Source organism: Bombus vancouverensis, chromosome 13, assembly GCF_051014615.1.
Source record: "Bombus vancouverensis nearcticus chromosome 13, iyBomVanc1_principal, whole genome shotgun sequence".
NCBI lineage: Eukaryota > Metazoa > Arthropoda > Insecta > Hymenoptera > Apidae > Bombus > Bombus vancouverensis.
In genome coordinates this window covers 5,439,556-5,465,592 of record NC_134923.1, presented here as the reverse complement: position 1 = coordinate 5,465,592, position 26,037 = coordinate 5,439,556, and the positions used below count along the sequence as shown (strand labels likewise).

The 26,037-nt window shown below is 34.9% G+C and overlaps 3 protein-coding genes across 6 annotated transcripts; 1 reads left to right on the top strand and 2 right to left on the bottom strand.

The window, feature by feature from the left end:
• Window positions 1-76: 76 nt before the first annotated feature.
• Spt5 (Transcription elongation factor subunit Spt5) lies at window positions 77-5,294 on the bottom strand. Its single transcript, XM_033341643.2, has 7 exons — window positions 4,938-5,294; window positions 4,126-4,208; window positions 3,796-4,051; window positions 1,679-3,699; window positions 1,195-1,593; window positions 920-1,095; window positions 77-524 (listed from the first exon to the last, which is right to left on the bottom strand). Exons 1-7 carry the CDS (start codon window positions 5,159-5,161, stop codon window positions 282-284), a joined length of 3,402 nt encoding a protein of 1,133 aa, XP_033197534.1. The 5' UTR covers window positions 5,162-5,294; the 3' UTR covers window positions 77-281.
• Window positions 5,295-5,782: 488 nt separating this feature from the next.
• LOC117160098 (uncharacterized) lies at window positions 5,783-13,029 on the top strand. Its single transcript, XM_033340550.2, has 12 exons — window positions 5,783-5,965; window positions 6,540-6,768; window positions 7,927-8,186; window positions 8,283-8,472; window positions 9,521-9,676; window positions 9,791-9,935; window positions 10,773-10,877; window positions 10,951-11,033; window positions 11,095-11,159; window positions 11,248-11,297; window positions 11,542-11,659; window positions 11,771-13,029. The coding sequence occupies exons 1-12, from the start codon at window positions 5,783-5,785 to the stop codon at window positions 11,843-11,845; spliced, it is 1,659 nt and encodes a 552-aa protein (XP_033196441.2). The 3' UTR covers window positions 11,846-13,029.
• Window positions 11,922-21,422, bottom strand: Oga (O-GlcNAcase). Of its 4 annotated transcripts, none has more exons than XM_076623676.1 (13): window positions 21,090-21,422; window positions 20,893-20,944; window positions 20,484-20,817; window positions 19,961-20,405; window positions 19,300-19,886; window positions 18,909-19,229; window positions 18,622-18,796; window positions 16,525-16,599; window positions 15,027-15,112; window positions 14,757-14,926; window positions 14,478-14,673; window positions 14,243-14,402; window positions 11,922-14,167 (listed from the first exon to the last, which is right to left on the bottom strand). In XM_076623676.1, exons 1-13 carry the CDS (start codon window positions 21,157-21,159, stop codon window positions 14,031-14,033), a joined length of 2,808 nt encoding a protein of 935 aa, XP_076479791.1. In that variant the 5' UTR covers window positions 21,160-21,422; the 3' UTR covers window positions 11,922-14,030. The 4 variants fall into 4 exon arrangements, with proteins under 4 accessions (XP_076479791.1, XP_033196407.1, XP_076479792.1 ...); XM_033340516.2 differs by having other exon boundaries at window positions 16,546-16,599; XM_076623677.1 differs by having other exon boundaries at window positions 19,315-19,886.
• Window positions 21,423-26,037: the final 4,615 nt, after the last annotated feature.

The window sequence follows — 26,037 nt, the reverse complement described above, 5'->3', positions numbered from 1 at the left end:
ATATATTTTTTATATATATTATATATATATATTATATATAATATATATATAAAATATATATAATATATATATATATTTATTTATTTATTTATTTATATATACACTTAATAATTACATAATTTAGATGCTACTTTTGAACATAACAAGAAATACAACGTAAAGTCATCAATGTTACTTGCAAGATTTTCATTATAAATCTTTCGAAGTTGCTCCCCTTGTAAAAATTGTCTTTGTGGATTCCTCCTTCCCATCTATTTAGGAAATTATCTTGGAATGAAAAATTATGTATTCGATGCCTTCATCTTGCACAAAAACCGCAAGTGCAACATTTTCACTTCGTCCTTGTTCAATTTCACTACACCTTCTTGGTTATCTATGGATAGCAGAGTGCCTACTGCTTCTCTGTCTTCTCCGATAATCACTTTGACTCGGTCACCTCGCGATGGAACTACCGGTTCTAACTCCTCGCAAATCAAATTCACTACTCTGTCTTCTACAGGTAGGAAGATTGAACACATGCCACCCTGTTCATACATATACGTAAGTAGTAAACAGATTTGAAATAAAAAGGTAATAAAATAAAAATAGTATATATATTAAAAAAAAATAAATGAAAATCGAAAGAAATATAGAAAAAAGTATAGCGAAATTAGTGTACATTATAACTAGATGTTTATACATTTATGGAAAATTTGAAAACACAAAAATACATATAATACATACAGTATACAAAACATTGTATACAAAATATTCACAGTATAATACTCCTTATAACAAATATTTAGTGGATGAAATAAATCTCTGATTAGATTCTGTCTCCTTGATTGCATTTACATAGACATGTATTTGCATAAACATCCGCAGTCTAATTATAAATTACATAAAACTAGTTTTATTAATCAAGAGGTAGAATACTTACGGATATTCCCCGAATAACACCTTGCTGTCCAGCTAACGCAGGATCTTGATGAGAGTCACGAATTCGAACCTCAATATCTGTTGTGTGCCATTCGGCTCCTCCAATGATTCCAGAACCGACATTTGTATCTAGACCAGCGCCTGGTGTCTGTGGATTGTATGGGCTACCTGCAACTCCTGGAAAAGAAAGAGTAGTATTAACGAACGAGCAAGAATAGTTTTAACGAACATTCTAATCTTCATTTCTAAAGCGCCAAAATAAAGAAAGGCATTTACCTGGAGTCATAGGACTGTAACCCATGGGTGAAGGTGTGGCAAAGGCTCCATGCGGACTAGTAGTATATCCAGTACCACTTGGCGAGGGAGTTGCAACGTATCCTGTAGGACTTGGACTTGCACTGGCACTTCCTGCCGGGCTAGGACTCGGTTGATATGAACTGAAGCTCTGCTCTGAACCGTACATCGTGCCAGGCGTTTGTGGTGTGAAAGGTCCAGTTGAAGGATAACCTGGCGCATAACCTGGAGATCCGCCTTCTTCCATACTATATCCATCGAAGTCGTTCGTTCTGGCAGGAGTATTTGTAACAGCTGGATCCCAAGCACCAGATTGTCCCGGTGTGCGTGAACCATCGTGGGATGGTGTCATCGAGCCATAATGAGGTGTACGAGAACCATCTGCGAATTTAGAATATTAAGATTAGTTCATTGAATTTAATCATATACTTGCTTGTATGCTTGTACATCTGTTTCAAATACTTACTTTCGTACATTGGTGTTTGAGAGCCATGCATGGGTGTTTTCGATCCATCTCTAGCATACATGGGTGTCTGTCCACCACCATATGCTGGTGTCCTGTTGTAGCTGCTGAAACCACCATCTTTTGTGAGTACAGCAACGTTCGCAATGTGAGATCTGTCCACGGAGATGGTCTGACAGGTGGAGTGTAATTCTACACGAGCAGTTGTCTCTGTAGCGTCTTTTACTATTCCAACATTTCCCTTATACGGCCCACCAGTTATTTTGATAGTGGTTCCTATCAATTCTCTGTCACGTCTGGCTCCACCACCACGACCTCTGCCTCTTCCACCTCCGCCACCTCTTCCGAAGCCACCTCCACTAGGATGCATTGGCGAAGCTATTCTTGGCGACATGAATCCTGCCACAGGTGAAATAGATGATATATTGGACTTATTTCCACCAGAAAGTTGCAAATGTCTCGTTTTGCAAACGAAGATTCCACCGTTGTCAACAAACATTCGCGAATGCAAAAATGCAAAGCTTCTGTACAAATGTTTTATTTCGCCGCCCCTTCCAGCGTGTGGACCATCTACCACTTTGACAATGTCTTTCCTTTGTATAGTGTTCTGTTGTGAGTCTAACGCCACCGCATTTCTATTCTCACGTCTCTTTGTGAGTCCCTGAGGTCTAGCTTCTATAACCTTGCCATGCATTGAGAGTACGTGAAAATTTTCACGTTCCAATCGAACAATTACACCCACGGTTTGTGCGTCCAGCTGTACTAAATCACCCCATTGAAATTGACCTAAACTGTCTACTCCAGTTGCCATATCCGAACAAAGTTGTAGATCTCTTGGAAGCACTTCTAATTCATGCATTGAAAGATCAGAAAACAAAACTACTCTATTTTGTTCGACTCGGACTATTAAACCGGTATCACCCTCATATCTTCCTGCAACAACCTTAACGTGGTCGCCCATAGTGAAATATTTTCGTAATTCAGACGCTTGAAATTCTAAGGCTTCTCTAAGCTCCTCATGTTTTGGCATAACCATAATCATGTTTCCATCTATAGAGACAATTTTTCCTTGCAAGTTAATCAATTCTCCCTCGCATACTTCGACATTGTCCCCTGTACTGAAAGAATGGGTCACCGTCGCATCTTCTTTATTACCCGCACCAGTTGCTGGAGTTCCGCTTAAATCTAATTCGACACCCTCGGGAGCCTCCTCGAACCTTTCTAGTTCAGATAATGTTGGTTTCACACCTTCTGCGATAATCGCACTTGTGGTAAAATTTTTATACAAAAATCCTTTTCTACTATATCTATTTCCTTCGAAAATCAAGAAGTCACCATCGCTAGTGACTTCTCCTCCAATAGCACGAATTGCTTCGGGGTCAAACGGTTTGGCTGCTGGTCTTCTTTTTCTCTTACGTTTTAAGGCTTCAGATTCGCTTTGTGCTGTTCTCAAAGCTCCACGTGGTCTAGTATAATCAATTCTGGGCAACAATTTCAAATGAACCTGATTCTGTGCCAAGTCAACATAGTCAACTTGAGCTATGTCATCTTTATAAATGCCTCTTTTTAGTCTAACCCATTGTTTCGCTTTTAAGCCTGTCTGTTCTTTAACTACACGTAACACATCGGTCATCTCTTTGATCGGTACCATCTGTTGTTTCCAAATACCCATTCTTAGATTTCCTACGTTTTCGATGGCTGCCTTCACGTGTGGTTGTTTGTACGCTTCTATGTAAATATAACCCTTTACTCCTTCAGGTGCAACAATAGATTTTATTTGAAGAGGTTCATTTGAATATTGGTATGTTATAAATTTTCGCATTAACAATAGTACTGTTGCTTTTTCTTCTCCAATACGGCACTTTACCATCCACAGATTTGGATCTTTCACACCTGGCAGTAAAGTTTGTTGTGTGATTTCATCACTCATTTCTTCACCGCCATCACCAAAATGCCGAGTAGCAATAGATTCATCTGCATACTTTTTTCTAAGATATTCTTCTATTTCATCTTCCTTTTGAGAACTGTAAAAATTTGTAAAAATTAGTTTAAGGACAAAAAATCTTAATTAAGAATTATCTTAAGAATCTTAAAAATTTGAATAGATTTAAGGTACTTACTCCCAAAGATTAGTTCCTCTACGCCTGCCTTCAATTTCTCTGGCAGTAGGACCCAACTCGTCCACTTCATTTCCAACGATACCAATTTCTTGGGCACCTTCTTCCCATTCATCATCATCTTCAACTTCATCATCTACTTCAGCTTCGTCTATGATAAAATCACGATATTTGTCTTTTCTCCTTTTCCTACGAGGTCTATCATCGTCCTCCTCTTCTTCTTCCTCGTCATATTCGCTACTTCCTTCCAAATCTTCGCCTAAACAAGAATTAAAATAAATATTAATATGATAAAAGAAATTTATACATGTATTTATATTATTTGTCATTTACCTTCAGGTTCTTCCTCAGGCTCCACCATCTCTTCATCACCAGATCTTGCTTCCTCTGCTTCTTCTCCTCTACCATCCTCTGAACTGAAGATTCAATAAATCTTTTTAAATCATGATCAATTCCATTTTTAATAAGCAACATGATATACTACAAAATCTATTTCTGAATTTTTATCCAACATATACAACTAGGAATGACATACAAGTATTCCATATAGAAATATAAACTCGATGTGTAATTACAAAAGCATTAAAAAATATATAACAGTTGTTTCAATATTTTATTCCTTCAAAAAATATGGTTTATGTTTATATAAATTATTTATGAACAGAACTTCATTTTAAAGAGCACGTAGTTTTTGTACTATATACATATAATAGAAACAAATAGGTCGAATAGCCGTAACAATACAATTTCAATTGTTTATTTGCACAAAACAGTAAATCAACTAACATAAGATTAAATTTGTAAATAAGTGAATTAGTTTGGCTTCTTAGTTTGCACGGTGAAATAACTATCACGTGGATTTATGTATATAGAGTCACTGATACAACTCACTGTATCAGCCATGATCATAAATATGGTCGTTAATTATCCGAAATCTCAAAATGGCACTTAGGTAAATTGTAAATTATGTACAAATTTTACAGTACAGTTTAGTTTATTAAACAATGATCTGTGTGCTTTAAATTGATATTTTTGAACTCTACTTGTTGAAAACTATCATATGACGTACAAATAGGTCACGAACTCGGTGTGCTTCAAAATGGAGTTTTCTCATAAAATATACATAAAATAAGTATTAATCTTACCCGCTGGCTGATCGAGACCGTGATCGCCACCTGCGTGGACTCCTCGATCGTGACCTGGACGGACTTCTACTGCGAGAGACGCTACGTGATCTTTCACCAGCGTTTCCACCATCGCTGCCAGCTGCGGATTTCACTGAATGGTTCTCTTCTTGATCACTTTCGCTGCCGCCAACTCCTCGATCGCTTTCATTATCTGATAGATTGCTCGCCTCTGAATCCGACATTCCACACGGAAATTATATCGAATTCACTTAAATACGAGTAATAGTACACTATGAAATGACGAGTTGGTTAGGGCACTGGTCAACAAAGCACTTATACGATATAACCCATACAGAGCACGTAGTGTAACTGGTTATAACCACGACACTCCCAATCTTACTGCGCTGGAGGGGAGGAACAGGATCTCTCTGCGCATGCGTGGCATGTATATACGTATGCATATATACTTATTATTTGCAGCTACAATTATTTTTATACATATCAAAATTATTTTATTTTATTGTATTTTATTTTATTTTATTTTGTTATATTTTATTTTATTTTATTTTATTTTATTTTATTATATCAAGTAGAATACGCTCAGAATTTTGAATCAAAAACGTGATATTAAATTACAAAAATAATGTTTTTCAAACTAAAGGAAATGAAATTTAATATAAGAAATATATTTCTCATTTCTAGTAAAAGTAATACGTGGTATATATAATCTAAGTATCTCGTCACCTAGGCAATGAATAAACAAGAATAATAATCGATCTAGTTAACCATTGTTGAATTATAACCCTCAGTTTCTGAAAACGATTTCTTTTTTGCTAAAATAGTAAAAATACTTATCCAACGTCATGTCCGATTTGGCTAGAGATTTATTAACCCAATATTACGGACTCGGTACAGAATCGAATAGCAAAAGGTGTTTGTCGATTAATCGTTGTATCCAAAACATAAAGAACGAAGAGGAGAAAGAAGTTACTGAACAAACCTCCTTAACCATCAAGGAAGAAAATGTGTCTGATGTAGAGTCTCAGGTAGTCAAATCTGTATAATTTCTAATTGTTTATTTAATTTGACGTTATTGTCATTGTTAATATCAATGGACATAGTATATTTTTATTTTTTTAGTTCAATTAATTTTAATACTTATTATTATTTATTTATTATTCATATTATTAATCATTAATTAATAAGGTGGTTTTGTCAAGATTATATTATTATTTCAGAAAAACAATGATAGAAATACAAAATATTTATTTTTTTTTATTTTTTTGCCATTAATGTTATTAATCTCAGAAACATTTAATTCTTTGTAATTGTAAGAATATGCTAGCAAATTCTTTATTCACAATATTATCAAATATATTTTTAAAGTGAAATTAGCGATTTTTAAAGACGAATAAACAACGAAACTCCTTTTTTGCAGTTGGTTAATTACTATAAAAAAAAAAACTAATTTTATTCACTACTACTTTACTTTTGCTTATTGCTAACAAAATAATAATCGCTTACAGTTTACGGAGAAGGAGAACATTTAATTTATTCTTATTTTATAACATTGATCGTAATTTACATTTCCATAATCGTTTTATACGTGATTGTTCGTAGAAAGACGAAGATGAAAGCCGGAAACTAAGTATTGCGAACGAATTGTACGCACGATCTTCGCGAGTTCTAAACAGCATTGAAGATGCATACAATGATGATGAAACTTTCGATTTGAAAGATATCGATTTTGGGCCGAATATTATGTGCAATATTTTCGAAAATATGCTACATGAGCAATCAGCAAACGATAGCCCTTCGGATTGTATTGAGCAGAATATCGAAGATCTAGGTATTAACATTTATATCAAATAAATACTCTATGTTCCAACCAAGTTCTGTTAAAAAGAAAAAGTCGTACGCGGTTTTACGTATCTCATACACCGATTCAGAGTTTTTATCTTTATATCTATATGTCGGAGATGAAAGGACACCGGAGCCTTCCCTCTGGAAGTTTACAGTCGTAATTAAACAATTTGTCCTCATCCTGCCCAATTGTACTTGTTCGCGATTTGTGATAATAAACTTGGGCTCAAGGCGACCATCAGTCGCCGAACGCAGCCGCGGTCAACGGGACGGGCGCTTCGCCTAACAAAGGTGTGGAATTATAGTGTGACCCTCATTAAAAGAAATACCAATAGAGGTTCTTGATAGTAAAACATTCCTCCTTCGGACAATGAATATCTGATGTTGAGGCACGTACACAGCACAAGTCCAGTTAGCCCGAGGACCCGCTATAAAACCTGGGTTTTTTCGGCAATTAAGATTTTCCAAACGAACAAACAGTCTTTGTCCCAAACTGACCAATTGGGACGAAATTCTTTTTTGAGATCCCACCGACGAAGGGAGCAGCGCCTGACGATCAGCGAGTTTGAGTTAGAGCAAGTATATCTTTCACCCCGTTGACCGTGGATTCGTCATCGAACCTAAGACCAACGTCACTAACATCGCAAGTGCCCAACCACCGCTGTTGATTGTCGAATCGGCAGTGTCCATACTCGTAGCATCAGGTCGTATCTTCGTTATCATACAACGATGGCCAACTCCAAGGGAGGTCTATCAAACGCCCACAACCCTGTTCCTGACTCTTCTCCGACATATCCATCCAAGAAATTCTGACTTTTCTTGCAGCAATAACTTTACGTTAATCGACATAAGTTTCAATTTAATTTCAATCATCACATTAATTGCAAAGTACTACCCCTATCATCCTAACTAATCCTACGGGGAATTTTAACCTGAAATCGTGGCATCCGTAAAAGTTGTAACGGCGATTTACGACCTCCGTTCACTGTATATATGTGTACTATTTGTATGTATGAATGTGTATGTGTATGTATGTGTTTCCTTCTTTGCACTTACCTCGTCGCTGCGCGTTAAACACTAAAATATTGCAATGAGGTTTCAATATTTTCTCTAGTCGTACCTAAACAAGTATCTTTCATTATAGGAATAATAACAAACAAAGTAAAGGATACAAAGAAAAAAGATTTAAGTTTAGCATTCATCGATGATACTTACCCGGATAATAGTTCAGAAGCTTCCTCCGCAACAATGAGAGAATCGCGAAAATCTTCAAAGAGTACTATATGTTTACCACCATTAGCGCTAAAAAAGGAACCCGTATACGATGAAATATTCGTAGACTTCTCCAATATGGAGTTGAAACAATTTCCCACGGAAATATTGAACAACTTTTCGCATTTAAGGGTACTTTACTTTTTCAAGTAATTGAACTGAAATATTAACAGAAACTTCCTCGGTATGTCTTTACATTTTGAATACATCTTTTTGTTTTGTTTCTAGATGTTGTATTTGTCGAACAACGGTTTGATCGAAATTCCTGACGAAGTTTTCAGTTGTTTAATGTACTTGGAGTGGTTAGATGTCAGGAATAATCAACTCTCTTCTTTCCCAGCTAGTATCAAAGGACACAGGTGCTTAGAAACGATTCTACTTCAAGGAAACAGAGTGGAAAATCTACCGTTAGAACTTTGTAAGCATTCATTGAAAACTTTTCAATTTTTTCCACTTTTTCTTTTTTAGTATTTCATCTACATGTATCCATAATGTGAACGAATAATTTGTAAAAGAATAAGCATTGTTACGAATTATCGACTAAAGAGCAACCGGTCAGGTCAAACCGATCAGTTGATATTGCGTACCTCGTAATAACACATAATTACTTAACGCTCAAGGTGGAGGAGGTTTAATAGACCGAATGTTAGTGTAATTTAGTACTTTATTTGCACTTGTATTAAAGTAAAGTGTGATGTTATAAACACGGCGGTTGTAAGATCCTGTTGAGAGTGAAGTATTTCACCCGCAAAGAAAGGGTAGGACCCGTTTGAGTCGTAAACGGACTGCCACTCAAAATTCCGAACAAGCATAAATATGTGAACCAAAACCGTTTATTGTTCCACCGTTTTGCGGGGAGCGAAGAGTCGCGCCAACGAGAGTCGTAAATTCCCATTACGATTTCATGATCAAATCAGTCGATCCCCTATTTCTATTAAGATAATAGGAATGTTTAATTGATTATAACACTGAATTAGCAAGTTAACCTTTTATTCCAACAACTTCTTCTCGTACAATACAAGTTTTTGATATAACAGTTAATATGTCGACTGATAGAATATAGGTTAAGATATTGACGGAATGGAGTACACGTGAATATGCTGGTTGATCACAAAACACAATTCAAGTCATGTTCTGTAACGACGGTATTTATACTGAACCAGTGATGAGCGCTGCTCGGCCCACCAATGATTGCTTGCGTTTGGAAATGATCATTGAACAAGCTAAAACCTATTTTTTCCCATTTTTCGCCGGATTAAGAAATAACCGTAAGGAATGTTCCAACTTGAAAAATGTTTTGCAGCAATTAAGGGCCTTGACGGTAAAGTAGAAATGCTTAGTTTTATCCTTAGGATTATCGCGATTCGATTAATTAGATTTAGACAGCTATGCGGTCGTCTTTACCGATGGATGGATTCTAGTTTATGAAAGTTACGGGCCGTAACACTAATAACGTCTAATTTTAGGCACCTTGCCCAATTTGAAGACCCTTCAAGTGACTCAGAACCCGCTTGTCACACCGCCGAAAGATATCGTGGCTTCTGGTTGCGTGGCTATTTTGAAATTTTTACGAATGGAATGGAATAATGCGCATCCTGGAGAACGGGTAGAAGCCAAGGAAAGTAGGTGTATTTCCGCGTAAATGAATTTGTATATGTAGCTACAGTTATCAATAATAAAGACTATATATATTTAGTAATTAAGAAGGTCCATAAGATAAAATGATGAATTTTCAGACAAAATCGGACCAACGTTGTCGACGATTCTATGTTATCAATCTCCACGAAAAAATAAAAAAAAAATTATACCATTGAAGAACACTATTTCTAACAGGAACGTATGTACAAGAGAAAAACGTAAATCGTATAAGCCCAGTAACAGGTATTATCATGAAAAACCAATATTTCTGGATAATAATAATTCTTTACAAAAAATATCTAAATCTTTCTATGATTTCTATTTGCAAAAAGTAACCAATTCCAAGATCGATAAAAAATTAGAATATAAATGTGTTTTGGAAAGTACAACCAGTTTTAACAATAAGGAAATCGATGATGAAATCGATAAAATGAATAATAAAGTCTTACATTTGATGGGCCCATCTCCGAGATCTCTTTATGTCCGAAAGAATATAAAAATTTTGAAAACTTACTCTAATTCAATGGAAAAAGAGTGTAGAAGTATTAATAAAATTAAAACAGCTATATCGGAAAATAATACATTATTAGGAAACAGTAAGAGATATAAAGAATCTACAGAAAATTTTGAACGTATTTTTCATATTGTTACAAACGATGGAAATAAATTTAAATTAAATCCAATGAGATTAAACGATCCAAACTGGATACTGTCATGTTTAGAAAATTATATAGGAATAAATAAATAGTTGAATTATTTACATAGTACAGAAACAGGTAGTTAAAGTATTTATGTACGTAAATAAATGAAGAATAAAAATTTCTTCTACTTAAAAACAGAAGCTTTCGGATTATAAAATATATAAAAAATTAAGTACTAAAATTGAATATATACATTTCACCCCAAAATATGTTTAAAATTAATTAATACCCTGTTATCCTTTAGTAAGAATTTTCAATAAACTGATGATTTCTGTAGCTATATATGTATGCACAAATATATGTTATATTGAAACGATAAGAAGTCTAAATTTTATTAACTTCTACTTTACAATTAATTGCGATTAATTCTTGAACGTAGATGTGAAAATAAAGGTGCAAACATTGCAATGGAACATCGTTTGCTATGGTTCTCCAAGCTAAGAGAATTGTTTGCCAGACAAACAGCGCTACTTCAAAAGATAAAGTAAGATCATCTTCATTTTCCCTGTTTCAGTAAAATACATCTCATTTTTTACAACAATCCCGTAACTGTTTAGGGATGAAAATGTTTTAAAGGAATGGAGACGGGATAAAAGAAGTTATAGCAAAGCTATGGAAAAGGCAATGAAAAGAAACGCAGGTACTATAAAAAAAGACTTAATTACATTATTTTATAGTTAAATAAAATATTTATTTAACAGATGATATTCCATTTGGTTTCGATGTCGAAGACTATGATTCCATATTCAAACAAAGTTCCAAACTGGTAAGATTTGTTTTTTAACTTTTTTTAACAGTTCTCTTACAAAGATTTACAAAAGATTTGATTGTACATCTATTAATTTAAACTATAGAAAAATTTGGGATCAAGAAAAAAGGACAAGCAAAAATTTATACCACCGGCGTAAGTGATAAACTTTTTGCTCTACAATCTAAAAATTATAATATTATTATTATAATTATAAAAGTAGTTTCTATTTTGGTTCTGTGTACTTGGACTAACGAACACAACGTGATACGAACAACTAGATTCTTAGTTATTTGCTTTTTGAACGTAAATAATTAAGCAATACACCCTCTACTTTATAATTTAAAATTTATATGTTTTCTAAAACGTAATCAAAAATTCATGAAATAACTTTTTATAGAGACATTAATAAAAAGATCAACGAGCTGTTAGAATCTTTAAGTAAACTTGAAGTAAATGCTACGGATGAAATAACTCCTAGAACCAAACAGAACTTGTTTAAAAATGATATAAAAAAGGTATTTGATACGCTATTTTTTTATACTGAAAATTTGTATGTTCGTCACAGAGAAAAAAACGTTTGTTTTTTAAATGGTACTGATTCTCATGCATTTTCTTTGGAATTTCAGATATTACAATTTCAAAGCGAAATTCAGGATTTGCGAAAATACAATGACGTGGCAACGATACCATTGAAAAATTAAACAAACTACAAGGATTACGATAAAATTATTGATCACTTTTCGATACGATCAATGTCCATTTCAACTACGCCAGGAATATCAGTCTTGACATGTTTATTTAAATAAATCAGTAATAATCACATATTGTTTCAATAGTGTTAATTACATGTACGTTACTTAACAAGTACAAGACGGGACAACTGGAAATATTATTGTATGCACATCATTCTTTCTTTCCATGTTTAAACAGTATTGACAAAACAAAACACGCATTAAAAAGATATTTGCTATAAAAAAGCTATACATACAAACAGTTATTCGTATCAAATAGAAAGTAAGCTCATATTGAACAGAGTAAACTTGTATATCAACTTACTTTAGTAGGATAAGAAAAAATATACGTGATCAATAAAGCAATATTATGTAAAAAGAGAAGAAAAAAGAAAAAAAAGGATGGTAAAATATGCAGAACATTTCTGCTTTCCAGCCTTCCCGTGAATACAATTCTTTTTTAATCGTTTTTATGTTCAATCGTCACGAAAACACGTGGCGAGTATATATAAAAATTCTACAAAGTGATAATTCGAATTAAAATAGATTTCATAGTTACGTGAACGATTTTCGTAACGATCGAACTTTTTCTCTTGTTTTATACATGGCACCGCATCTCAAATCCTAGTATGATACTTATACTTCGCTAAGGGTCGGAAAATCACATCTTAGTCCGTGATACAACTGTTTTGTAATAGTACTATGATCAATAGTAATTATAAGGCAAATATCTAAGATTTTCATATTTATTTTCTTTTTCTCTTATTTAGTTTACCTTATTTAGTTAATTACTTTCTATCTTGGCTCTGTACATTTGATACACTGACGCATACAACGTGATACGAACTGGCTTGTTAGTACCTAATCAGCAGTGTAATGATCTAACTGTATCTGCTTTTTCTTGAATAAATAGCTTCCCGGAAAACAATTATCTCGTAATTTATGACTGATTCAGTTATTTTCGATAGGACAAATACTTATCATCATTAATAAAAATAAACAATCGTATAAAACACAATGTATATATACGTAACTTGGACGTAATAAAATTAAATTAGTGATTAACTAACTTTTGAATACGTATGGACGCTAGTGAAATAATCAATATTTTCTAAACAATTCTATATATCACATTCCCTGGTAATACACACACAAGTACTATGTAATGTAATGTAATGTAATTATAAAGTCAATTAGGATACGTTAAACATAAAAAGGCCTTAGAATAGGCTTAGGATATTAAATATCGATTATGTACACACTTTAAAGTGAACATATTTTTACCAGGCAGTACTGTACCTATAGATTAGATTCTCTTAAAAACACGGATCTGATGTTAAAATTAGACCTTGTGTTCTTTTTTTTACTTTTATAGCATTTCAGTAAGAATGAACCGAATGAAGCAAGTTTACTTTCTCCTCTTGTCTCATGGTTCTTTTGCCGTTCACACCTGTATTTTTTATAAGAAAATATCTTTCGATAGGTTAAAAAAGCTTCGATTAATTCAGTAATTGAACACACATACTGGCATTATCCTTTTTCATCATTCAGCATTCAACACGTTATATACATCCGCCGATTTTTAAAAAAAACTTCATATTAACATACCAGTATACCGGGTATACTGAAATCCCATAGTATTGTACTCACAAACACAAATATTCATAAAATCAACAAATTATCCTTATCGTGTTTTGCTTTTGCTCTGTTTAAACATTAATATTGCACCTTTTACACTTTCGAATTTTTTACGATCGACAACGTTGCAGCCTACTTCATGTTATATATACATCGTATGCGAATATATAGTTAAACACATTTGGGTGATCTTTTCTTTTTTCCTTCTTCCTATTTGTAGTTTAAAACAGACATCTTGTAGAACAGTTTTTGGAAAGGAAGTACAAGTCATTAAAAATCTTATAATATAAAATCTGCCCATATTCTCTTTTTTTTATTCTTAAGAGTATTCTTGATGATCGATTTCCTGTCCTTTGCAGGAAAACACACGATAAAGAAAGCTTTTCTGGGCTGTTTTAGAAATAAATAGATTTCTACGTTATCAGAAACTTCGTTTTTAAACCATAGAAGCCTTCTTTGCAGATGCTCCGAGTAGATACACTTTATTCACAAATATCACTGGTGTATTCACTCTTTGTTAGAAACTTCTACACATAGTCTTGATTCCAGGATGTTCCTCGTGCGCTGGATTTAAGTCGACAAAGCCTAATTTACTGTAAAACTCGTGAGACTCCTTGTCTGTATTTGACATTGTAGTATGTACACCGAACGAACCTGCAAAAGAATTCGTATCATATGACAGATCACTCCATAAATAGTAATTAAAAGACTATGCAAAAAGCTATTTACCATTCGCTCTTAAAGCGGCAAGAATACATGTAATTATTCTTTTAGGGACAGATTGGTCCGTAACACTTGGTAACACAGCGCATAACAGCTTTGACGGATGCTGTCTGCACAATTGTTCAGGTACATCCGCAACAAATGAGTGGAAATACTGTATGGCATCCTATAAATAAATTTCAAAGATATTATCAATTTTCAGATTTAATAATTAACAAGATAACGAATTTCAGACAAATACCTGAACATTCTGTGGTAATTCATTAATATTGTCCTCCAATGGATATTTCATCCGTAATTCAGGAATCCAAGAAATAGATAACTTCTGATAATAAGACTTTACATTTAAGGCAGCCAATGCATAGCCTACTATTTCATTTTCATCTTCGACAACCATACACAGTTCTGGACTCAAAGTGATGTAACCGCCTACCAACCTGACATTAAAAGTTCAATATTTATAATTGTCTATTGTAACAGAGAAAAAATGCAATTTGTTATAAAGAAAATATATTCTTACCGATCTGCAACTGCAGATGATCCCACACAGCCGCATATTTTATTGCACACATCATAAACTGCATCTTCATCACTTGCTAAGTAAGGTCTAATTGTATAGATTTTACTACTGGGCACTTCTGGCGCTTTATAAACAAATAAGTCATTACCACTATCCACTGGAATTAATCTCTATAAAAAGAAATTAATATTAATTTTTCTTTCCTCCACCCTCTCTCTCTCTTTTTTGATTACATATTTAACTTAAAAAAGATATGATTGATAAATATACCTGTAGATCAGCCGTAAGTCCTCCACGGAATACCCATGGTTCTTGTTCTCCACTCATAAAAGTTTCTTTCCAGCCATTCGAGAACCCTATCCCAAGATACAGTACAACCTTAATATAGTGGTAAAATACAAAACATTGTGAACGCGCGATTATGCAGTTTGTAAAATTTATAGAATGGTCTCCACTGCTCTGAACACTAATTTTGCTTAAAATTTGTAACATGCATAAGTAGACTTCGATCAATGGTACTTTATGTTTCTTCATCTCGGTCACACTACTGTGTCCTTTGCATTATTTTATAGAATCGAGAGAATCGTATTTGCGAGATAAAGAAACCATTAACCGAAAACACAAAAACACAAAAACTACGGTGCACCATTTCGTTAATGTATAAAATCATACGTAACTTGATCACGTTTCAATTGATTCGTCTACCTACTGAACAACTTTTAAATAAAAAGGAGCAAGAAATTCATAAGGTAATTTGGAAAAACGAGTCTCGTTACAGGGAGATTGACTTTCCATCCATAGAAGATTACATTTCTGTATTAATGTTGAACCAATTATGATTAAAATAAAGTGTAACAACAAAAGAATTAATGCTTAAAGAATGTTGCACCAAAGTTCGCGCAATGATAAATTCCTAGGATAATGGAAAGGAAAATGGGATTGGTGGAGTGGTAATCCAGTTTGCCAAAATGCGCCTGAAATAAAACTCCTATTACTCCTGAAAAGAATACAGTTTCTGGAACTAAAAGAAATTAGTACAGGCAAGTTGGCAAAAGGAGGATGTACTACTGGTCATTCACAATTTATGAAAGATGCCTTCAATGAACATAATAAAAGCATAATATGCAGTGAACATTATTGATCTTTTGCAAATAATGTTAAAAAATTTGAAGAAATAAAAAAAAAGCACAGACGATACAACTTTTGTTGATTGTGTTTGACCAGCATAATTCTCAGGAAAAAGCTCTCAATATTTTATAACATTGTCCTAACTTCGCCAATCTTTTCGAAATTTTAGATGGACTTACTTCACATGCAAAAATTATTATTACAAAAGATTTATCGAAATGTTGTCTTTAAAAATAAAAGTAAAGTTTACTTTAATACAATTTTGAAGTATATTCGTAATACATATATACACGAATAAACTAAAATACAGTTACAGATATAAATGTTGTAAAATAAAATAAAAATCAAATAATGGGACACAAAAACGCTTTATATAAAATTTCAATAAATGTTTTGCAAGAATTTTTGCAAAATAGGAAAGTATGTCCATCGTGTACCAACCTACATCAAGTACTAGTAATATTTTGTTGAATATACATAGATTCTTCAAGGCATCAGAACGCTGCTTCTACGCGCAAATCTCTTGCTTATATTAATTATAATAATAATACTTTTACAAAGCTTCAAACTCGAACTGAAATTCTGTCATAATTTTCATTGGTTTGAAGCTTTGCTAGTCGCGCGCTTTTTGTTGGATTACTCAGACTGGTGAATCGCATACATGTGTAGCTTCCCTGGGTAAACGTTGTCATCGTCGACGGGAATCTGCCAAACGCTATCAACAAGACAAAAAACACATAAACGCACGTTAGTCAGTGAATTGAAGCTGTACTGTTCCTGATACACTTATATTGTTGGCAGAAACTATTTGCTGAAAGTTTATCTTTGTTCACTGCATGGTAATAATACAAATATATGTTACCATGTTGAAATATATAGATTGTGAACTTCTGATAAATAAATATAACAAATAGATTTCTGCCAAACATTATCTGTGAAAGAAAGTCAGCCAATATGTTAATAGCTGGCACAAGGTTATTTCAAACATGGTATTTGTTCAGGTCCACATAGATGCTGTTAAATAGTTTCCCAGAAAGTGTTTGCTAAGAAAAATCCTTTTGCCGAATATTGCGCTAGAAAGTCACATCAACTCTCATTGTTTTCATGACTTGTCCTATCATGATAATATATAACAAAACATATATAGTATTTTAATCATATTGTCAGAAAAAGTTAATGAGGAAATGAGAAATGTTGTGAGATTCTTTATTCGCTAGTAGAACTATAAATAGGAAGCCGTTAGTCGACAAATAAGAAAATTACTTTGTAAGAAACTATACACAGTTAAAATTAAAACAATTTATTTCAATTAGCCTTAAATACAGAATAACTTATTAAGTTCGTGTTTCAGTTTTGTATAAGAATTAATGTTTGGTGCAATTGTATAATGCAATTCTATAGTGCAACTGTATTTTCAGGAAATATGAATGTATTAGGTAAGGAGAGTAAGTTTACTTTATATTTTTAATTTGTTCTGATTTCTCGATGACTTACGGCAACCCTGCTTGTTCGTTTACGCGCGCCATGATACATTTGATTCTAAAGCGCAGAAACAAATGTACGGATGCAATTTCATAGATATGCGATCTATGAAATATTTCGATTCCAAGTATTACTGATGCATGTTTACATCCTGATTAATTTAAAAATAGTCAAATTATGGAAAACAATTTTCGAAAGAATTTAGTGAATTTTGTGAACTCAGTCAAATTGAGAGTTCTTTTTTGTCTAACTTTTTATATTGTATAAATATTTGTATATGCAAATTTTAAGTATATATAGCATTTACTGTATATACAGATTCGCAAAATAATATTTAATATTTTATATGTAAGAATGTTACATTCACAAAATGATGTGGCTCTTAATTAAAAAAGTTAATATCTATTTTTATTTTTTGGTAATTATATGTGCAGAAAATAAATAATTTTGTTTGTTTTAAAAATAGATTAACAAAACATCAGTAACTCTTGAAATTAGTAACTAATGTTTTTTGCGTGTTTTATGATTGTATAAATTATGTCATTTTACAAGGAAGTTATATACAGTGTAACAAATTCACAAGTTTAAAAGAAAAATATTTTCTAGTTACATGTTTAGAGAAAAATGTTTAAGAAATAGTATATAAACGGCTTTTTTAGTATATTAAAATGATATATAATTCTAATTCCTACAGTATTATAAATCATTAGTTACAAAAATTATTGCCTAATTCCTAAAAAAACACATCTTTCTTGTAAAAAGACAAAATGAGTGAGTTAAGGAACGAATATAACATTACACTTACCAATACTCGAGACACTTTTGTTCTGAAATATAAGTATAGGTAATAAATTATAGTACTTTTGAGAAAAATTAATAACAGCACTCATTTGTAGCACAACAAATACTTATCGCGACATAAGACGAAAACTAAAGAAAAAATAAAACATAATGAAATTTTGTGTTATGTAGTTTTTATAATTTTGTCATTGTACCAGCATACTACCATTTTGAATGAACTTTCTTCATTTATTTTAATATTACTCATATTTCTATACATTTATATTTAAAGGAATATTAGGTAAATTAGGAAGTATTTAAATAGAATTAAAAATATGAAATACTTTTAATATTACTTGCTACTTGATTTGGAGCATTTTCCTTAGATTCTTTCATCTCTTTTAAAGAAATATCGAAACATAACGACATACTGATGGATGTATTGAACTTTTTGTAAGAATATAATGTAACTTACCCAACCATTTCACGTAACTGTTTAAGAGAGACACGACTCCTCGCATGTCCCACACGTACGAATACAGATCATACAGTAACTCACGATTATTACAATATGTAAGCCTTTGAAATAGTCTATTTACGGCATTGCACATATCGTTTAACTTAGCTGCTCGCGTGTGCCATTCTTCGATCTAAAATTTATTTAACACAGTTATATATATAGTTAATATTATAATGTAATATATACATTATAATGTATTATATATATCTTAGTCATAATACATTGATAGAAGAATTGCATACATCAGATTCTGATACAGTTTCATCCTCTTTTGATTTTCTCATAACAACGTGAGCATTACTTTTCAACCAATTAAACTCTTGCAGTAATTGAATGCCTTGACCACCATGTTCAAATGGCAGATAAAAAAGATCGCATAACAGCGATAAATCTTCTTGCGTCAATCGCTTGTCGGCATCTATCGATTCTTGAGACTCTTGATATGCATTATCACTGTTATCATGATTTTCACTGTCATTTTCAACAATCATCTGAGTACCATTTACAACAGGGGAGGTGCCATCCACTTCTACTTGCATACTGCCAGAGGCTTCACTACATGTCTATGAAACAAAATAAACAATTGTATAAATTTCACAAGTTCCATAGCTAATGACATTTAAAGAAACTCACAGAAGTATTTTCTACCATAGCATCATCCTCTGTTTGAATCTTGGCTGCATGTGCTGGAGAATTATTAGGTGTTGTATTACAATCCATTGGTTCCATTGATGACAAAGTATTTGAATTTGGTACATTTTCCACACTAGTAGAAATTGATGGAATAATGGGTTCACTAACAACAGTCGTTTCAGATACCAAAGAATTCATGACGGGACCAGTGGCAGGTTGTACGTAGCTGTCAGTAGTTGTCACACTTGAGCAAACCTCAGCCAATGCTTGAAGATGATTGGAATTATTTACTGGCGTCGGTGTTGCAGGAACGGTAGTTGTAGTCGTCGTGGATGTGAGACTCATACATGTATTTACAGAGGGAATTATTGGAATTGGTACGGTTGGAGCGACACATGGCTGTGGCTTCGCTATGACACCCCATGCAGATCGTTTTTTGTTAAATTCCACTAACCAATCGGTAATAGCATTTTTCAAAGCGTGCCGAGGATGATATATATTTGGAGACATTGTTAAAGGAACATCTTCACCAAGCACACCATCTTCTGTTTCAGTCTCTAATTTTATGTCAGCTGATACAGTGTCATCTAAAAAACATAAAGTAGAACAAAATAATGCAGACTTAATTTACTTTTTTAATCAAAAGCAGTTAGGTACTCACTTAAACTTAAATCCCTTTTCCCATCAACATTACATCTACTCCATTGAGCTAATGTATGAATTGCTATAAAATTTGCGCCATATTCACAATTAGGATTGGTTAAAACACCTCTGAGTTTAGGAATCAGGTCAGGAGATCTACCAGAATATGGTCCTAAGAATACTCGTTTCTGATCATAATCATTGGCATGTAAATTATCCCATATGACTGGTGGCCTCCTCAGAACTTCTGTAATCTCTTCAATGGACTCAACAGTTAGAAGTCTGGATATTACTTTAGGACCAGTCCACATTATATCAATTTCTTGAGCCAGTTTACTACCAAGTGTGTTAAGATACTCTGAAGATGCTACATTTGGCATTGCCCGAGTTGCACAATATTGTGTTGGACACAATAAAAATCTAGGTTGGCCAAGATGTTGAAAAATATCATTTGTAACAGAAACCTATAAACAGATTATCTTAATTAATTATGAATAAGATATTTTATAATTATTATGCTGATTAAATTATTTAATATATACTTGTGCATGAGCAAAAGACTGAAATACTTCTTTATCTGCTTCACTCATTTCTGGCTCTATATCATCAAATAATAATGCAAATGCAGTACAGCCAAACTGGCTAACTTGCTCTAATTTTCTTTTTAATACACTAACTTCCTTTGCACTTGAATAAGTGATATCCAATCCTGGTGATAATGCATAATAAAATGTGATACCACATTCTCTTGCAGCTGTTATCAACCCTGTCAAATGTTCTGCTTCTTCTACTGTGTATAAGTCTCTCCAATATGCTCGATGCTTGTAATCGTCTTTTGGAGCATATAAATACGAATCCATACCCCATTTTTTTAATCTGAAAATTAATGAAGGAAGCTTAGAATACTGTCCTTAACATGAACATGAATAAAAACTGATATAAAATACTTGCTTTTGAAATAAATCTTTCCTTTGTTCTGTAGTCCAAGGTCGCCCATAAAAACCTGAAATATCAAATGGTATATTTTATGCAAATACGAGTTACTGTAATGAATAGCGCATTCCAATCATTCCCCCTCCTATGTGAAGCCATTGCGAACGATGACCAAATATGTATATTTCACGCCGTAGAAAAAACCGTTTATGTACCTTCGACGACGCCGCAGATAAAATTGCCATTTTTCGTATTCAAATTTGCGGCCCCATTTGTCTCCGCCATTGCGGATCACAAGAGGCACGTTTGTTTAGTACAGGACTACAAAAATGGCTAAACAGTACTCCGGTACAAAATACTATCGTTTCTTGAAAGAACGCAAACCGAAGCTGTTATAAATGCTATGTTGCTCACAACACGATTCTGTTGTGCGACCGTCACGACAGCATTACTCGTTTTCTTGATAAGAAAAAAAACTCAGTTCGGAACAGTGCAATTCCGATGCAACAAAAACCCCGTCTCTAGTGTTTCTGACAGGCTGCGCCCGCTGTTCTGATCGATACTGATTTCTCGATCTATCGACTGTACGTAGAACGATTAACGGAAGGCTCCGTTGGATGGTGGCGACATCTGAGATTCGAATCGAGGATACATTTTGGAATATAAAAGCGCTGTCATTCGGTATCGTTCTGTAAATTAGTCCAAGAATATACCAGTTTTGTTGCTTATGTAAAGCTACAATTATTTTTAACTGTATCTGAATACATGTGATGAGAAAATGACCGATAACAATAAAATGTAAGTATATTTATTGGATGATAAAAACATTACTGTCCATAAATTGCTTTAGACTAAGACTCAATTGTGATTTATAGCTGTGCACGATACATGTTTATTTTAAATCAAATATTTGCAAACGTATAGAGATTGAAAGTCGAGGTTGCATATCTTTATTAATTAAGTTAACATTTTTTTGTACGTATATATAGATAGATAGAAAATTTGACCGAAAAAGAATAGAAGAAAGTTTCAATGTGCACGAAAAGATATCGTAACAGATACTCTACATGCGTTGTTACGATCGAATCGTTTCAAACGCCTGTATGATTTCAAAATTAACAAAGTCATGGATATCAGAATAGAATAAGCAATTTGGAAAATGTACTTTCATATATTCTACATTCTTATTTTTACAATCGATCATATGTTTTCATTTTTATTAAATCAATTAATGTGAAAAAATAATTTACTATAACGTTATCTTCTTACTTCACGGTTTATATTTTTCGTTTACTTTTTGATTGATGAAAACATATATAAAAATACTAAAAGTATTATTCCTTGAGGCATCTATGAACTTGTACAAAGTTTAAGTTTATACTGAAAATATTTAACATATGTTGTAAATGATGTACTCTAATATCTTAACAAATTTTACATTGCAAAGACTACACTTATTCTCAGTAAATTATCATTCGGTATGAAGTACAAATTCAACAGCACGAAATTCGTCCTGTATATATATATATATATTCATGCTGGTTTTATCAGCGGCATCGATTAAACGTAGTCAATGTATATGTGATTTCGGTATCGTATAACCTCAGTGTTAGTTCGTGCCGCAGAAAACGCCACATAAAGTACAGTCCTGCAATATTCCTTTACACACGCAATTAAATGTTCAACATATAGCCTCAAATGGAACATTACTAGTGAATTTTCATGAAAAGAATCGGAAGATACTCTTTTACGTGTTACTATTTATGTAAATGATAAACTCAGTTACACGCACAAAGGAACTTTATTTCTTTTATGAACAATTAAATATTAATTAAGATAGAAGCTGATCCGTAAAGTACATATTTCACGTTATCGAAAAATATAGAAATAAACTATGAGAATAAAAAGTAATTCAAGTTTATATCCTTTTTATTATTTCGACTTATATGCATATGTTTCTACATATATACGGAGAAATGGCGCACACGCTGTTTAATGTTTTTCAAACTGTATCAAAACAACAAGACATATGTACTTAGGCTAGAAACATACATTTACGTCTATTTCTTAAGACTACAAACAAAATATACAATTTGCATGAATGAAGCTTTTACATTTTATTCTAAGTCTCCTTAAACGTGATACATATTCCACATAATAAAATCGAAGCGTACGTTCCAATAACGCCTTAACGAATTGTATCGTGAAAGGTTTGCATTTGAAATATTCGATTGGAATGTTCGCAGTATTCTAGCCATGAAAAAATGTCAGGTGGCACGGAACAGCATGCAATTCTGTCCGAAAAACGTAGGTTCGGCGGTTAACGCAAGCGCATAGTGTAGGAATCGAAGGGCCGACGAATCGCTTGGCAGAAATGCCACATGGAGGCGCGGCGGTCGTCCCTCTAAAGAGGGGTGTAGTTTTTTTTTCGGATGACATGGAGGGGGTGTCGAAGGGGCGGGTATGGCCCGTGGTCGTAACGACGGAGCCGTATCAGTGTGAGGCCGGCTATCAGCCGCCTAACATCGAGGTCGGGGTTACGCTTGTATACGTAACACGGCTGCCGCAGGCACCCATACACACACTTGCGACACCCGTGCACGGATTCTCGCGGATTCTCTTGTCGTGGGCTAGGCGAACAGAGGGATCTGCGAACTGTTCACGCGGGGAATCCTTTTTGGTCGTCGACGGGTGGGCAGCCTTTCTCCATGCAGTATGCGTCATAATCGATAAGGACAGGAGCGGGGCGCGTGTATAGGATCGTCTTAAAGGAAACGTCGCGCCCTTCGAGTATGTCGAAATGAATGAAAGTCGCGAGAGAAAAAAGAGCGAGAGAGAGAAAACGAAAGAGAGTGTACGTTTGGACGAGGTGAGTGCGAGCGTGTGAGGGAGAGAAAGGGAGACAGGAGCAAACGTAAGAGGAATCATAGGTGTCGAGGTTAAGAGATAACCGTGACTAAAGGGAAACGGGGTGGGGGGAAAAGGAAAGACAAGGAGAAATTCGCGCGCCCGTGTGTCTCTAACAGTAAGAAAAAAAAAAAAAAATAAAAGAAATAAAGAAACAATTGAAGCAGCTCGACACATTTGACACCGTGGACATCGTGCTGTTCGATTCTTCGTAACGAGTCTCTTTTCGTTTGACAGTCGCAGAAAAGGACCAACGGTGCGCCACACGTCGAAACGAACAACCGGTCCTCGGAAGAGTGGAATGCGGACAACGTAGAGTGAACTGTAGACAGGACAATTTAGATAGACAAGCAGACAAAAAGGGGAAGGGAGAGAAACAGAAAGAGAGAAAAGAAGCTGGTGATATCACGGGCAAGGAAATTGCGGAACGTAAACGGGTCACGCGAGCAGACCGTGTCATCGGTGTCTCGTGCTTCGAGGGGGAAGTATCGAGATATATTGGCGGTGAGTGCGGTATCGAGAGTAATTAAGCAGTCGCGGGATTACTCGGTAATAATGGCTGGTCGCGATTGAGCGAGAGAGACAGAGGAAGCGTGTGCGCGGCCACTAGTGTAGACTGGCTACATCTATCCGAATAACGCGGACGACGAAGATAGAAAAGTCAAAGGAGAAAAAATAGAGAAGGCAAGTGAAAACAGGTACTGATAGGCTTGGATAAAAGGGGAGGAAGAGCGGGGTTGATTGCCGGAAAAGCGGCGGGATCGCAATCGAAGAAAATCAGATGTCGTTAGGGGCCGTTGCCAGAACCCGGAACGGATATATCGTTAGAAACGGTGTGGCGATCGAATAAACGAGGCGAGCATCAAGAACAAAGTGACAGCTTGTCGCGGTGGTCGTTGTCGTCAGTCAACGTCGATTCCCTTCCCGCTTCCTACTTGGAGCAGAAGAGTCGATGGGATTGCGAGGAACACGGCTGGATCGAGTCGAAGCGTGCCAGCGAGGAACGGAGGAGTACGACTCGAAGCGGGCAGATGATTTTCGATCGATTGACGGTCGCACGGCATCGAGACTATCGCGCCACCGAGTCTTGTTACGTGTGTAGGTTGCCATGCCGTCGAACTGCCGCCGGAGATGCGCACCGACGTTCAGTGACGATGACACTTAGCTGAGATGTGTCATTTTTGACAGGATCGACGGGGGAGAACAACGATCGCCACATCTGCTTCTTTCAAACGATGCTTGGATACATCGTCGACGGAGGGAGACGAAACGCACGGTGATCAGTAATAACGAGAAGGAGAAAGAAATAAAGAAAATTGAGAGTAATAGGGGGGAGACGAAGAAAGAAATAGAGAACGTGAGGTGGATCGAAGAAGAAAAGGAAAGCGAATATAGCAGATCGGTGGAGAAAACGAGAGGATGGCACCTCGACGCTCGTGCGTGGCCAAGCCGAATGTGAAGAATCGCTTTGTAGCGAAGAAACGAGGGGTGCAGCAAGAACGAAACAAGGCGAGGAAGTACGCGACTGCGATAACTCGTTTTTCGTAACTCGTAGCTGAGTCTCGATTCTGAGAGGCGCCCCGTCGACGTCGTTTTTATGTGGCCTCCTCGTCAGAGTGACGACGAGCGAGAGGATTCGGCACATTGCCCGTCGGCTGCACGTGCGCATTGATGGTCGATAGTGAAACTCCTTTCAGAGGCAGATAGACGCGGAATAATCCTGTGCTTTCTCTCGTGTCGAATTTTCGTGTCGAACAGGTGAGAGACGGCCCGCACACACACGGCTGGCGAACGAATCACGCGCATTCCGTCCTAGAACGATTATTAATAAATATAGAAAAGAAAAAGGAAGAAAAGAAGAGAAAGCAAAATAAAAGAACTGAAGAGAACGGCGTGTATGTGGAGCCCTTCGAGAACGAGAATCGTTCAACGACTAACCATCGTATCTCAAGGAGAATAATCGGTGACTAGTCGTACCAATCGTGTGCAGCGTGTTGAGAATGATAAAGAAAGAATAAGAGAAAGATAGAAGGGCATGCTGGGTATACGAGACAGTGTGGTTTCGTTTCTGAGAGAACAACGGCAACAGCAGCTGCACATGCTACGGTGATCCGTATCAATTCGCGACTGTGATTTCTAAACTTAAGGTTATAAACAAATATTAAAGAGCAAAAGACGAAGAAGAAGAAAGAGAGACGAGGAGGAATAAGAAGCGGAGGAAGTATATAAATTATTAAACACAAGCAAGATAGAAAA

Bases quoted from the DNA above. Each gene is read 5' to 3' on its own strand.
- LOC117160098 (XM_033340550.2), top strand. From the start codon at position 5,783: ATGTCCGATTTGGCTAGAGATTTATTAACCCAATATTACGGACTCGGT. The intron at 11,034-11,094 runs GTACTATAAAAA...TTTATTTAACAG, and splicing joins GGCAATGAAAAGAAACGCAG to ATGATATTCCATTTGGTTTC. The intron at 11,660-11,770 runs GTATTTGATACG...TTGGAATTTCAG, and splicing joins TTAAAAATGATATAAAAAAG to ATATTACAATTTCAAAGCGA.
- Oga (XM_076623676.1), bottom strand. From the start codon at position 21,159: ATGGCGGAGACAAATGGGGCCGCAAATTTGAATACGAAAAATGGCAAT. The intron at 16,600-18,621 runs GTAAGTTACATT...TCTTGTTGATAG, and splicing joins CAGTTACGTGAAATGGTTGG to CGTTTGGCAGATTCCCGTCG. The intron at 14,168-14,242 runs GTAAATAGCTTT...ATTCTTTTGCAG, and splicing joins TGCCGCTTTAAGAGCGAATG to GTTCGTTCGGTGTACATACT.
- Spt5 (XM_033341643.2), bottom strand. From the start codon at position 5,161: ATGTCGGATTCAGAGGCGAGCAATCTATCAGATAATGAAAGCGATCGA. The intron at 4,052-4,125 runs GTAAATGACAAA...ATTCTTGTTTAG, and splicing joins GCCTGAGGAAGAACCTGAAG to GCGAAGATTTGGAAGGAAGT. The intron at 1,096-1,194 runs GTAAATGCCTTT...TTTCTTTTCCAG, and splicing joins TTACAGTCCTATGACTCCAG to GAGTTGCAGGTAGCCCATAC.